Raw genomic sequence first — 13,633 nt, forward strand, 5'->3', positions numbered from 1 at the left:
AAGAAAAATGTATGCCTTTGATTTGTGATGCTGGAGAAGAGTATTGAACATACCATGGACTGCCAAGAGAATAAACAGGTCTAGTCTGGAGAAAATGAAGCCAAGTTGCTTGCCAGAGGCTAGGAATTTGAAGCTCCATCTTACATACTTTGGGAATGTTGCCAGGAGGGACCATTCCTTGGAGAAGGACATCATGCTTGCAAGAGTGGAGAGAGAGTGCAGGAGAAGAAGACCCGGATGAGATGGATTTGACACAGTAACCGGGGTAATGGGGGTCTATGTGTCAGCAATAGTGAGACTGACTCAGGATAGGGCTGTGTTCAGAGCCTTTGTGCACAGGGCCACTATGAGTTGCAGGCGACTCCATGGCCCATAACAACTATTTAAGGATTTACTAAAATAATTTGTACCCCTAAATTTTGGCCATCAAGTCGTATCTTTTGGAGAAAGATGAGCAGTGTCCTCTCATATGATTTACAGCCTTTGAAAACCAACTGGAGAGTCAGCTAGTTCTGACTTGATAGCAATGAGTTTGTTTTGTTTTGACAGATATTTAGCCGAGATGAAGCGCTATATCTTTGTTGATGAAACTTGCATTGATTAGTGTACAGCTCCCGTTACCTCTAGCCACTGTTTTCTTCTTCATGGGGCACAGCTCAGCATGTGCCTGGCCCAGAAGTGTGTGCAAAGGCCCCTTTGCATATGAAGAGTAGAATAATAGCACTCAGAGCATTTAAGTCTTTTTATTCTTTTTATTCAGCTCTTTGTATCTGCCCATTGAGGGTGAGGTTAATCATAACCTGAAGACAGCATACTTATGTTACTAGTTTCATGTCTGGAGGGAGCTGTGTACCCGCCATGACCCTGCTTCTTTCTTTCTCTGGGATCTTGCCTTGTCCCCCCAGAGGGACCCTGCTTTGACCCTCAAAGCCATCAGGGAAAATTGCCTTCTAGATGGAAGTGCTTATCAACTTTTCTCCACGTAACTGTCCATCAAAGACCTAACTCCTTTACTCATACTACTTCTTGAACATGAAACATGACCTCTAGTAATTTGAGAAACAAAAGAATAAATTTCTGATGCTTGTGCGCAAACCCTGGTGAGCGCCATAGAATTAAATGTATACAGTTATCTTTCCCAAACTCAGGCATTTCCTTTCCTCAGGTGAATTTATAGCCTACTGGCAGTCAGTCATTTCCTAAAATTTTAGTACGGTGGATTTTGTGGTCTCTTGATTTGAGCAAATCCAGAATTGGAAACCTCACAATCCAGTTGTACACTGATTGCTTTGAAGTTGCTTTAAGACTTCTAAATCTACTTTTACTGTGTGTACTTTTCTGTCCTGTATGGATTTTCCCCAAAGTTTAGGCCAATTTTTCTTTTTTAAATTATCAACACCTTTTCCCCTCCAGTCCCCTCTTCCAACCGCAACTTAATAAAGCATAGCCAGTTTAATTTTGAGTGCCTTAACTTTTCTGCCATTGCCAGGAAGTGTTGGATGAATTCTCTCTTAACCACCTGCCTATGTTTTCCTGAGGCCCGCTTAGAATAGGTGATGTCCAGGACTTAGTTTGAGTCCCCATGGCCAGTTGGGTGTAATGACTCTCTTATTTCTCTCAGTGCAATCGCCTCAATCCTGAGGGCCTGGCTTGATCAGTGTGCAGAAGACTTCCGAGAGCCCCCTCACTTCCCGTGCTTGCAGAAATTGTTGGATTATCTCAAACGGATGATGCCAGGCTCTGACCCAGAGAGAAGAGCACAGAATCTCCTAGTGCAGTTTCAGAAGCAAGACGTGGAAACTGACAGTGAGTACTTGATTGTTCCCAGGGAATAAGCTAGAATGCGATCTTTCTGTCCTTGTTGAGTAAGAGACCTTGGTGTCTCTCAGAGGCCAAGTGGCTGGAGGATAGGGGTGGGTGTCAGATTCTCAACGCTAATCATGGAAAGTGAAGAAGCAGATTTTCAGGACAGCTTGGATACTTTTGTTTTACAGATAAAGAAACTTCAGCTCAAAGACGTTAAGTAGACTCCCAACATTTCTGTTTACCCTAGAGAAAGGTTCTCCATAAAGATGTGTTGGTAAGGAGTTGCGCTGCCAAGCCAGAGGCATCAGGTTGAAATTCACCAGCTGCTTCAGGGGAGAAAGATGGGCAGTCTCTTCCTGTGTGATTTAGCGACTCTGAAAACCCACTGGAGAGTCAGCTCTGAACTCGTTCCGACTTGATGTCACATAACAATAACAATAACAATAACAAGAGCTTGTCAGCCTGTGGCCCTATTAGCTGAATTTGTTTCTTTATTAACTGTCTAGTGGTTGCTGTAGGGATTCGGGTTGCTGGCCCAAATGCCAAGTCCCTCTGACTTGATGGCAATGAGGGCTGCTATTCATCAGGCAAGGGATCCCGTCCACCTCTCCTGCCCTCACATGAGAACCGAAGAGATATTTTACCCTCCACATAGAAAGCATCACTGTAGTCTCTCCCCTGCCAGGGCGCATTAAGGTCAACTAGAGTCTCTACTGGCCCCATGAAAGGAAGTTTCTGCGGCTGTTTTTTCCTATTTGAGGAATCAGCTGCCTGTTTTCAAGGACAAAGGAAGAGCCACCACTGCAGGTCACAGGGTGTTTGGAACTATCAGGGTTTGAAGAAAGACAAAAAGAGATTAGGACAAGCTCCCAGCGTGATGTTGTCTACCTCCCTGGCGTGCACATGGTTGCCATGGTGGCTGACCCACTTGGCTCTTCTGACAGGCATTTCCCTGAAGTGACACCCAGTTTCCTCAGTGAAGGAAGGAGGCAAGGAAATAGTTCCCTAACAATGATAAGGAAAGCTGCAGCAATGCCAAGGAAAATAACCTTCCATTCCAAACAGTACCTGTTGAATTCTTTTTTCCTGAACGGAGGACATTCCAAAGAGGGGGAAATGCACTTGCATCCTGTGGAGCTGGCTGTCAAGCCCGCAGTATCTCAGATGACTTCATCTGCTGGGAATGTATGAATACCAGGGGCACTCCTCCAGCTGCCGTCCTCAGCTCTCCCTTCAGGGCCTCCCTGCCCGTCTTTGTGTTCCAGTGTCTATGTCAGAGCCCAGCTCCCCGCACTGGGGCTGCCCCTGGCTCTGCGCCTAATTGGGGAACCAGTGGGACCAGTCATTCATTGTTTCCAACCAAGGCAGTGGAAGGCAGTGTTCACTTGGCAGGCTGCGGCAGGGGCGAGGGGGCTGCCAGCCTTTGGGAAGGCCTTTAGGCAATTTTCAAGGATGATTTTTTCCACATTTGGAAAATTTCACTCAAAGATCTCTGGACCAACTTTAGTTCACGAGGGTCAGAGGCTTGGTACCCGTATACTGAGTCTACTTTGCTCCTCCCTGCATGAGTAAAGTTTTGCTCCAGGTTTTCACCTCTGTTTCAGCGAGAGAATCGAAGCAGAAAGGCTTACTTAGACCCCTGAGGGGAAAGGACATTGCAGTCTTCAAGGACAGCAACATTCTTACTTAGCAGGGGTGTGTGTGTGTGTGTGTGTGTGTGTGTGTGTGTGTGATGAGTGAATGAAGTCAAGCCTTAGCATGTACCTCTTTTTTGGCTAAAGTGAACTAACCTGCTCATTGTGGCAGGATGATTGAAATCTATTTATCCAGTAGCTAGCGAAAAAAGAGCACAAGGCTCATTCTGAATCTTTGTTTAGGAGATAAATTTTTGATTTCCACTTCCTAAATAACATGCCTCCGGAAACTCTATGAACTTTGATAAATGTCGATGGTTGTAGAGGGGCTTCAGGCCTTTTGTTCAGAGGGTCTCTATGAGTCATACACAACTCAAAGGCAATCATCAACAAGAACAACTACCCTGCAATAAGAGAGGACTAGATAGATATAGAAGTAAGTGGTGAAATCAGATTACTTAAGGTCCTCCCTGTCGTGGACCGTAGTCTTCCTTCACCTGGTGTAGGGCTATGTTCCAGACCTGGAGGCAGATGTGACCTCCCTCACCTTGTGCATTCACAAGTCAACACTATTCAAATCTGTATCTTTAACTCAAGAGGCATGGACTTTAGATAATCAGGCTAGACACTCTCTATGTGGAAAGGAAGAGTAGAAGGTCAGTGAAGGAGAGGAAGACCCTCAACCAGGTGGATTGACATGGTGACTGCTGCATTGGGCTCTTGTGTGTCAGGAAGCATGAGTATGGTGCAGGACAAGACTAGGTTCAGATCTTTAGTTCATAGGGTCGCTATGAGTAGTACTCGACTCAACAGCACCTAACAATAACAACAACATGTGGTGCCATTACAGGAAGAATGGTGTACTGGTTTACTTTCAGCTCCCAGTCCTCTTGGGACACTAGAAAAGGCCACATTATTTTGTTCCAAGATTCTGGAAAGTCTTTGATTCTACAAAGAAAGAAAGAAAAGGTTTAAAAATATTGTGCGGGGAGAAGGGTGCAACAATGAATGAATGGAATTCCAAAATCTCTGTAGATGTTCATTGAAATGAAAAATAAACAACCTAAATTAAAAAAAAATAAAACTTTCCTGAGGCATAGTCCTGTATTGATTTATATTTTTCTTAAGCAGGAATTAAAACTACTAGACATTTTCTCCCTGAGGATAGGTTTGACAGGACAGAGACTTCTACGTGAGAAAGGGAATGAAATTGATTAATACCCCAAACAGAGGTTCTTGAGTAGGGAGGCTAGGAGGTCAGGTCAAATTTCTCTCAATTCTAAGGTCTTTTCATATGACTTCAGCTCAAGATCTTATTCCATATTTCTTCAGCTTTTTATGTGAACTCCTGGAGGAAATATCTTTTCACTTAAGTTGAGCCCAAAATAATTTGCCAATTGATAATTTTAGTTGTAATTAGGTTCATTTAAATTTAGAACAAAGCCTCAAACCTATTGCATTGTCATGGAGTTGATTTCAATCACAGAGACCACATGCGACAGAGTGGAATGGCCCCATGGGGCTTCCAAAGCTATAAATCTATATGGAAGACTACCTCTTCTTTCTACCACAGAGCAACTGGGACTTTTGAACAACTAACATTTTTAGTTAACTTTCAAATACTTAACCACTACATCACGCAGAAACTTAGGGTGAATGGTGGGAGCTCCTGCGAACATTTTTGAGAACTCTAAGACTTTATTAGTATTTCTGACACCAAAATGTCCCATCCTATCCCCCTAGCCTCGCCTGCTCCTCATGTCCCTTCCTTTCAGACTCCCTGCTTGTAAGTCACCTCAAAACTAAGAATTATGTCCTGGCATTGAGGAATCGGTTGGTTATCAGAGGGATTCTGAACAACCATGAAATGCAATCCCTGCTTTGCTTCTCTGAGTTTTTCCTGATGTGGCTCTATTTAAGGCAAAGAACAAGTGATTTGTCAAAGTGACAGCCTCGGGCCACTACCTCTAATACATAAATTAAAAAAAAAGTCAAAGAATAAGCAGAGGCTGACAAGACCTCCATTTCACTCCGGTCAGTTGTGCTTTTCATTGTTTCCCCGTGGGCTTCCTAAAAGATTCACCCTCCTCTTCTTAAATAAAAGGAATGAAATCTGACTCAGTAAGCAGGATCGTCAAGATCCTAATTTTGTTTTGTCTTTTTCACATTGAACAGATGGGCTTCCCAACAGCATGTCCTTCAGCCTGGAAGAGGAAGAGGAACTGGAGGGTGGAGGGTCAGCAGAATTCACGTTCTTCTCAGAAGATCTTGTGGCAGAGCAGCTGACCTATATGGATGCAGTATGTGTTCTCCGTGCACCTCGTCTGTGTTTCCATTTACACTGTGGGGGAGTGGCTGTGCTGCTGGCCCGGGGAGGGCAGTCAGGGCCGGTGATTTAAGTATTTTGGAATCCTTGAAAAAGGCTTGGCTTGTAAATGCAAATGTAAGATGTGACTTGAATCAATCATCTGAATAATTCAGGCCTGAGCTCTTCTCGCAGTTCTGGATGAAGGTGCTTTTGACATGATGCCCAAGATAAAGACAGAAATAATTCTAATCCTAGTGAAACAAAATCCACTCTGTTCCATGGGTATTTCTATCCTCTTAGACTCCTGAATATTTCAAGATCTCCACTGTTTGTTTGGAAGATCGTAAAGGGGTCAAAGTGTAGGACAAAATAAATTTACCCAACCCACGTGTGGCTGTATCTGGCAGCTCATTTCCACATGTGCTTCCTACATTTTTGAAGTTTGAATATTTTTCTTAGCAGTGCATATTTGATCATTCACATTTCTTAAGTCAACATTTGTTGATAAATATCAGTTAAAGAAAAGATGACTATTAGGAACTAACTATCAAAGTGGTGTTTCAGCTCTTTTGCACTTAACCATTTTTGAGAAAGCAGGGTAGAAAGTCTGACTGAATGACTAAGCAAATCAGCTATTAGAAGTAAATCAGTCTATATAGGGAAAATCTTGATGGTCTCTCTTTTATACAAACCCCTGCACCACTTATATTGAGCTGTGGTACCAATCAGAATCTGAGAGCACATTTTCACTGTCATTGTTTCTCCACAGTTGAAGGCACAGGGGACTGTGTGAGCTTTCTTTGGTTCTAAGAAAAGATCAGGAGAGCAGATGTTAACTCGTTTTTCTTCCTCTTGCTGTGTGATGTTGAATAGTGTTTTTCCACTTACATGCATCTCATTTTCATTCTCAGTGAAATTGTACCATGGCATGTTAATCACTTTTCAGGTAGCCACAGAGCACCTGTGTACCTCAGAGGTGAATTATGACCAGAAATGCTAGGGTGCATTGTGGATGTGACTTTGATTTCAGAGTCATCGATTAGTAGCATAGATTTTATCTGTCTCTTCTTGCAGGACAGTGAAGTCAAACTGTTTAAGATCATTTACATTTCTCTTAGTCATTGTGTTCAGAATGAAAATGTGAGCTTCCCTGATTAGTTAATATAGTAGCTATTTACTTCTCTGTTAAATGAAAGCTATCAGGCAGATCAACTAGAAAAAGCCTTATTTGTTCACTACCATTTTACAAATGAGCTGGGTGATGTGCTTTGCCATGTGCTATGTCTGTGCCGTCCTTTAAGCCAATTCCTTTTTTTGTTCCAGCAACTATTCAAGAAAGTAGTGCCTCACCACTGCCTGGGCTGCATCTGGTCTCGAAGGGATAAGAAAGAAAACAAACATTTGGCTCCAACAATCCGGGCGACCATCTCTCAGTTTAATACCCTCACCAAATGTGTTGTCAGCACCATCCTGGGGGGCAAAGAACTCAAGACACAGCAGCGAGCCAAAATCATCGAGAAGTGGATTAACATTGCTCATGTAATTGTCTTTTGAAAAATGCTCTTCACATTTAGTAGCTTTGGAAAAAACTCTTAATTCTCTGAGTGGTTTAACCATCTTGTTGGAAGATGATCTGTATTTTTTTTTAATATTTTTCTATATTGGTTTGCTTACAAAGTTCGTACACATTGCATTTTACACTATTCTTCCTTCACAGTGTGTCTCACATAGTCATCCCCTTTATAAAAGAGGTGATCTGGTTTTGAGAGTTCATTGGCTTTGTTGGTATTTCAGAATAAGAAAAGTTGCCTTTGTTAACTTAGGAGCTTATTTCTTTTCCCCTTTTTACAAAAATTGCTTCCTGCTCACTTTTTTATTCTTACGAACCCCTATTGCTTCTCCAGTGTGAGATATTTTGCTGGGTTTGAGGTTTTTTTCCCCCTTTGTATTCACTCACAGAGTGAGTATTGTTCTCTCCCCGGTGCTCAGGAAATATAAACTGAGGCTCTGAGTGTCAAACAGTGCTCTTTAACTCAGAATAATTTCCTATACATTTCCCAAAAACCTGAGAACAGAAGAGCGGTGCTGCCTCAGACTCTTGAATCTCTTTTCTAATGAACTGAGAAGCTTACATAGATCTTTCATTAATCAAGGCTCTATCAGAGAAATTTGACTTAAAATTTCAGGGAAGGAGGATATTCTAGACTTGAATTACATTCTATTGAGTTTTTGCATCTAGGCTCTGGGATCTGATGCCCATGAAACACATAAACTCCATTAAACAGCATTTTCGTTCATGATTGAATAGTATTCAGTCAATCAGCAATTATTTTGTGAGTTCCCAAAGTGTATAAGCTTCAATATTATGTGTGCAGGAGACAGTAGATAATTCATTTGGGTCCTATAGGAGTTTGTAGCCAAAACAAAGGAGTCATTACATCCTGGCTTTATCTTAGCCTGGACTGTGGAGGAGAATGGTCGTAAGAGAGTTTCTGTGAAGGCGTAGGAGGGTGATGCCACTTCTAAATGGGGTGATCCAAGAAAATATCCTGGATGAGATAACGTTCAAATTTATCTTTGAATAGCATCATTTTTGGCATTTGAGGAAGGTATGCTATTCCTCCGGGGTGGGGGGAGGGAGAGAGGGAATTACATCAGTAAAAGCTATGCAATTCAGAATGATTTTGAGAAATAATTATTATGTGTTTTTTTTTCTCTTGGCTCTCATTGCTGTCAAGTCAGAAGTGACTCCTAGCTGACCCTCTTTTGGATTTTCAAGGCTGTAACTCACACAGGAGGAGATGCCTGTCTTTCTCCCATGAAGCTGCTGATGGACTTGAACTGCTAGAGAGGCGACAAGGCTTTTGGGTTAGCAATATAAATCCCCACAGACTATACCACCAGAGCTCACCAAATATGTGTTAGTTTGTGTTATAAGGTGCTCTGATGGCATAGTGGGTTAAGTTCTGGGCTGCTAACAGAAATATTGGCCTTCTGAACCCACCAGCCTCTTGCAGGAGAAAGATAAGCCATTTGTCTCCTATCTGAAAGGGTTATGAAAGGAACCCTGGTGGTATAGCAGTGAAGCACTTGGCTGCTAACCAAAAGGTTGGAGGTTTGAACCCACCCAGTGGCTCCAGTGGTTCCATTAGAGAAAAACCTGGTGAGCCGTTCCATAAAAATTCCCACAGTGTCAATCTTGTTAGTTGAAACTGATTCTGTGGCATCTATTAACAACACAACCTGGACTGTATATGCCAAGGCACATCTTAGAGTTTCCTCTCACTAAGCCCCAATCTATAGGCCATATCATTTACATTATATTTTATTACCTTTATATTTTATTACCTATATCTTTTATATTATTTTTTCTTATCTTTGATTAAAAACAAAGACATATTCATGCCAGAGTATAAGCCTTGTATTGGGTCTTCATGTGGTCTGTTAGCCATATGCATTTTAGTGTATAAATGAAAAGAAAAAAAATTGAGCAGAAAAAAAAGTGTCTTGTGCAGTTTACCTTTTTTTCTTATTCGGAATTGAACTTATGTATCAACACATGTTGCTGTTGTGTACCACTGAGTTGGAACTGACCCGTATCTGACCCTCCAGCAGGTTTTCAGAGTCAGTAATCTCGTGGGAGGCGATTGCCCATCCTTCTCCCACTATATCAACAAATAGGAGCTACTCAATAGGTTTCCTTAGAGTGTAATACAGCATGAAATTCCACTGTCATTTTAGAATGAAATAAAATAATAGCAACTGTAGTCCTTAACACTCCACTGGAGAAAGACAGTCTCCTCCTGTATGATTTACAGCCTCTGAAAAAAGTCCTGGAGGGTTAGCTGTGAGTGAGTTCTGGCTCGACAGCAGTAAATGATAAGTAAATTCTTAACAAGGAGTCTTGGTGCATAATGTGTATTAGACTGCTAACTGGACAGTTAGTCATTTGAATCCACCAGCCACTTTGCAGGAGGGAAATGGATGTTCTCCTCCTATAAATATTTACATGCTCTGAAACCAATGGAGGATCACCATGAGTCAGAACTAATTTGATGGCATCAACTTTGGCTTTGGTTTAAAGACCTTTACATGTCTCAAAAGAAAATACTTCATTCAACTGACTGTAGAGTCTACAAAAAAGACTGTAGTAGTATCTATATGAGTATGAAATTGTGCCTCAAACAAGACTTGTGTTCCAAATGAAATAAAAGTTATGTATTTATGTAAGGAGAGGAAGTATAGCTTGAATAATTTCAATTGTATTCCAAATCCCATTGCATACACAGATCCTTACTCTTGGTGATAATGTTGTGTTTTTTGGTGGTGATGTTATTTTAAAAAAATGTTGAGTATGTGGTGTTCTTTGAACTTGTATAAAGTAACTTCATAAAATAATGAAACTCATAGGTGGTTTTCTGCCAAGACTTATTTTACTTTTTCTGCATTAATCATTCAGTCTCTCTTGAGGGCCTATTTGAAAAATGATAACAATTTTACATACAGTAAAGATTTCTGCCTTAATATGGATATGTTTTCTTGAACTTGCCTTAATATTATTTTTCTGTGTTTGCATCACATACCCTGAAAGATACTTCCTTTTCTAGAAGTTGGGCCAGCTACCTTTAATCCCTTAGCCTTTTTTTCTGGATAATGTGTTCCATATGTTTATTACAATTTGCATGGAATATTTGTGCCTGAGCTCCTTTATTTATTACAAGTTTCCTGATTTTTTGAAACATAGCTTTTAGGTTCTGAACCTTTGCTGAACCATGTATTCATGGGCTTCTTGTCCAGAATGACGGTGATTTCATTCTTCATCTTTTTAAATAAGGTCAATGAGAGAGGACACATGCCTTTTTTTAAAAAACAAAACAAAACAAAAAAACGCAGGAGTGAATTTTAAGAAAATATTTTGGAGTTAGTTTGTTGGTAGAGTTCCACTTAGCCTGCTAAATTAGTGAATGTCGTTCTTCCTCCATGCTCAGTGTTTGCATTTCTTCATGAAATAGTCCCTAAGCAATGCGTGTTTATGTGCAGCCTCTCTGGACCTCTTGTCCCAGATGTTCTGCTGGAAGCCAGCTACTTGTTACCAGTGTAGTTGCTTATGAACACTGGGCATGTTGCACTCATGTGTGCCTGTCTATGAATCATCCTCTTTGACACAAGGCGTAGTTTCCTCTCCCTGTACTGCCCTTCACTTTTCATTGCCAGCAAGTAGTGAGGCACTGTTTTGCTGTCTTTGTCATTCATTCAGTAGAACTTTCATGACCAAGGTCACAGACAGCGTATACTGTAGACTTCATATTGCAGCCCAGGTTCCAAGAGCAGAGAGAGAGAGCATCTTTCTCTTTACTCAGAGTATGACATCCTCTCGGAATGCTTCCCGTTCTTTTTCTAGTTTGTTTTAAAACCCTGCCAAAATGAATTTTGTTTTTCAAAAAACTCAAGTTATTTTGGAAGCATTGAAGTCCCAACCAAGGTGTTTCTGAATGTTTATGGTTTTGGGACAAGCCAATTTGAAACAAAATGAATGTGTATAAAAATACTCCCTCTTGGCCAAGAGTACAAAAGCCAAGGTTCAACTTGTGGTGAATTTTTATTGCCAAGTTATATACACCTCTCTGGTCCAGGAATTGGTCATGCGATGTTCGATACCATCTGACCTCAGAGTGGCTGCAGTCCCATTCGCTCTGTGGGTCTCAGTCCGGGATGCGGTGATTTTTCATGTGTATTTTTAGGGCATCTGTGTGTTTTCCACAGAAGGATGTTTGCTTTCTCTAGCATAACTCTGGAAACACACCTCCATTAGTATTTTCACTCGGCAAGCTGGAAACCATAAAACTTTAACAACAGCACAAAAAAAAAATTAAAAAAAAAAAATAGAAAAACAAGCAGAGACTGCCAAAATCTATAAAATGTTTTGGTGGTGACTGGGGTGGGAGTAAGGAGCCTTTCTTTCTTTTTTTAATTTTTTCTCTTTTCTTTTCTCTGATGTTCGGTATTTATTCAGCTGCCTGGTTAGTGGTAAAAATTCATAGCAGCTGTGATACCTCTAAAACAGGAAACCACCAACTCACTGTAATATTGATATTTAAATACTTTTATGTTTTAATCACTCCCTCTACAGGAATGTAGAATCCTGAAGAATTTCTCCTCCTTGAGGGCCATTGTTTCAGCTCTGCAGTCTAATTCCATCTACCGACTGAAAAAGACTTGGGCCGCTGTCCCAAAGTAAGTTCCTGAGCAGCTACTTGACTTGGGCTGGGCCTCTTAGTCACTGCACAGATGTTGTGAGTCCTCACCTTCAAAGCTTGGATTGTTTCATTAGAGAAACAGTATAATCCGGGTCTCTCTTTCATTGTTGTGACGTTGGGACCAACTCATAGCTGACCCTCCAGCAAGTTTTCAGAGGCTATAAATCTTAAGGAGGAGATTGTCCATCTTTCTTCCTTTGAGCAGCTGGTGAATTCGAACTGCTTTCCTTTGGATTGACAGTGCAACTACTTTTTCACTAGTAAAATATAGTTTATACTTTGAGTAATATTAATGAGAGTTGAGGCAACACTGCTGCAGACATCAAACTCTTTCTCAAAATGTGCTATTGCTGTTGATGTCAAGTTGGCTCCAAAACATAGTGACCCAGTGAATAACAGGTCTGAACCTTGATTTAACTGGCCACATTTGATGCTATCTTTCTTTACATTTCATGGTGCAACCTTGAGAACAATTAATAGTTTAATATTTTCCTGTGTAACTACAACTGTAGCCCTATTGGCCAAGAACATAAAAGCTCTTTTGCAGGATTTCCATAATTTGATTTATAAATCAGAAGACTGTTAGCAAAGTAGGGAAGCTGGAGTAAGTGGGAGTTCTGATCCCATCAGCAGATCTCAGATCCTGGAGATGGTGGTGTGGGTATCAACTAGACCAATTACATTCAACAGCTGTCTTGCTTTGAATGAGGCAGGAAATCAGGTTATATCTGGGATGGATGTGTCACTTGTTTCTATTCTGTGTTGTCTGTAGTGTGTCTGTCAGAAAGGAGACTGACTGACTCTCTCTGCAGGGCTGCTAGATGAGATTGGTGGATTAGTCCTCAGAATGAAAGATGCTTCATCAGTTTTCCAGAGCTGATTAAGCCCCGAGGGACTGACATTGTTCTGTTGAAATTGGTAAAACAGGGAAAAGTCGATTTAAAGGAAGCTACATTACAATGGCACAATAATGCAAGTTTCCCATCTCTTTTTCCTAGGGTCACTATTAATCATAGTCAATGCACCTACTTTTAACTATCCACAACATTATTTATTAGATGGACAAGGAGTCTAAAGTTGTTAAATGGATGATCTCAATGTATCACAGAGCTTCAGACTCCAGATGCACCACAGCCTCTTGAATTCCAAAGCTCATGTTCTGTTTATAGCACTGTTATCAGTGGGAAAACTGGCACTTAATGTGTTCCAAAGTCCAGTGCAACTTTCTTGATTACCATTCTTTTCACAGGTTCTGTCTCATTTTTATTAGCTGGAATAGTAAAGGCGACCACATGCATCCCCACGCAGAGATCTTGTGAAAGATTGTGGTATATGCAATGAAGCCTGTGAGAGCCACGACTCAATGGGTCTGCTTGGTTTTTCTGGGTCTACATGCTTCCTGCCTCTGGCAAGCTGTAGCCTTAACACTTTTCTGTCACTTGCTTTACTGGAAAACATTTGAATTTTGTTTCCCACATAGACTTTCACCTTACACAATTTCCAGCTTCCATGAGTTTTACTACATAATAATTAGATGTTAGGTTCTGGTGTAATACAGTGGGACAAAAGAGCAGCATAGAGTTCTTATTCTCTCTTCCTCCATATCACTTCTACTCTTCATTATCACC

The 13,633-nt window shown here is 41.0% G+C and overlaps 1 protein-coding gene across 2 annotated transcripts in view; it reads left to right on the plus strand.

The window, feature by feature from the left end:
* RGL1 (ral guanine nucleotide dissociation stimulator-like 1) overlaps nt 1-13,633 on the plus strand; it is a 439,254-nt gene that overhangs the window by 378,479 nt on the left and 47,142 nt on the right. For both annotated transcript variants that reach the window (XM_006887757.1, XM_006887758.1), the window contains 4 exons: nt 1,622-1,806; nt 5,616-5,740; nt 7,072-7,287; nt 11,879-11,982. In XM_006887757.1, coding sequence (XP_006887819.1) covers nt 1,622-1,806; nt 5,616-5,740; nt 7,072-7,287; nt 11,879-11,982 — 630 coding nt within the window. The remainder of the gene's footprint in view (nt 1-1,621; nt 1,807-5,615; nt 5,741-7,071; nt 7,288-11,878; nt 11,983-13,633) is intronic.

The sequence above is a fragment of the Elephantulus edwardii genome, unplaced genomic scaffold, assembly GCF_000299155.1.
Source record: "Elephantulus edwardii isolate Elephantulus edwardi_28Jun2011 unplaced genomic scaffold, EleEdw1.0 scaffold00061, whole genome shotgun sequence".
Taxonomy (NCBI): Eukaryota; Metazoa; Chordata; class Mammalia; order Macroscelidea; family Macroscelididae; genus Elephantulus; species Elephantulus edwardii.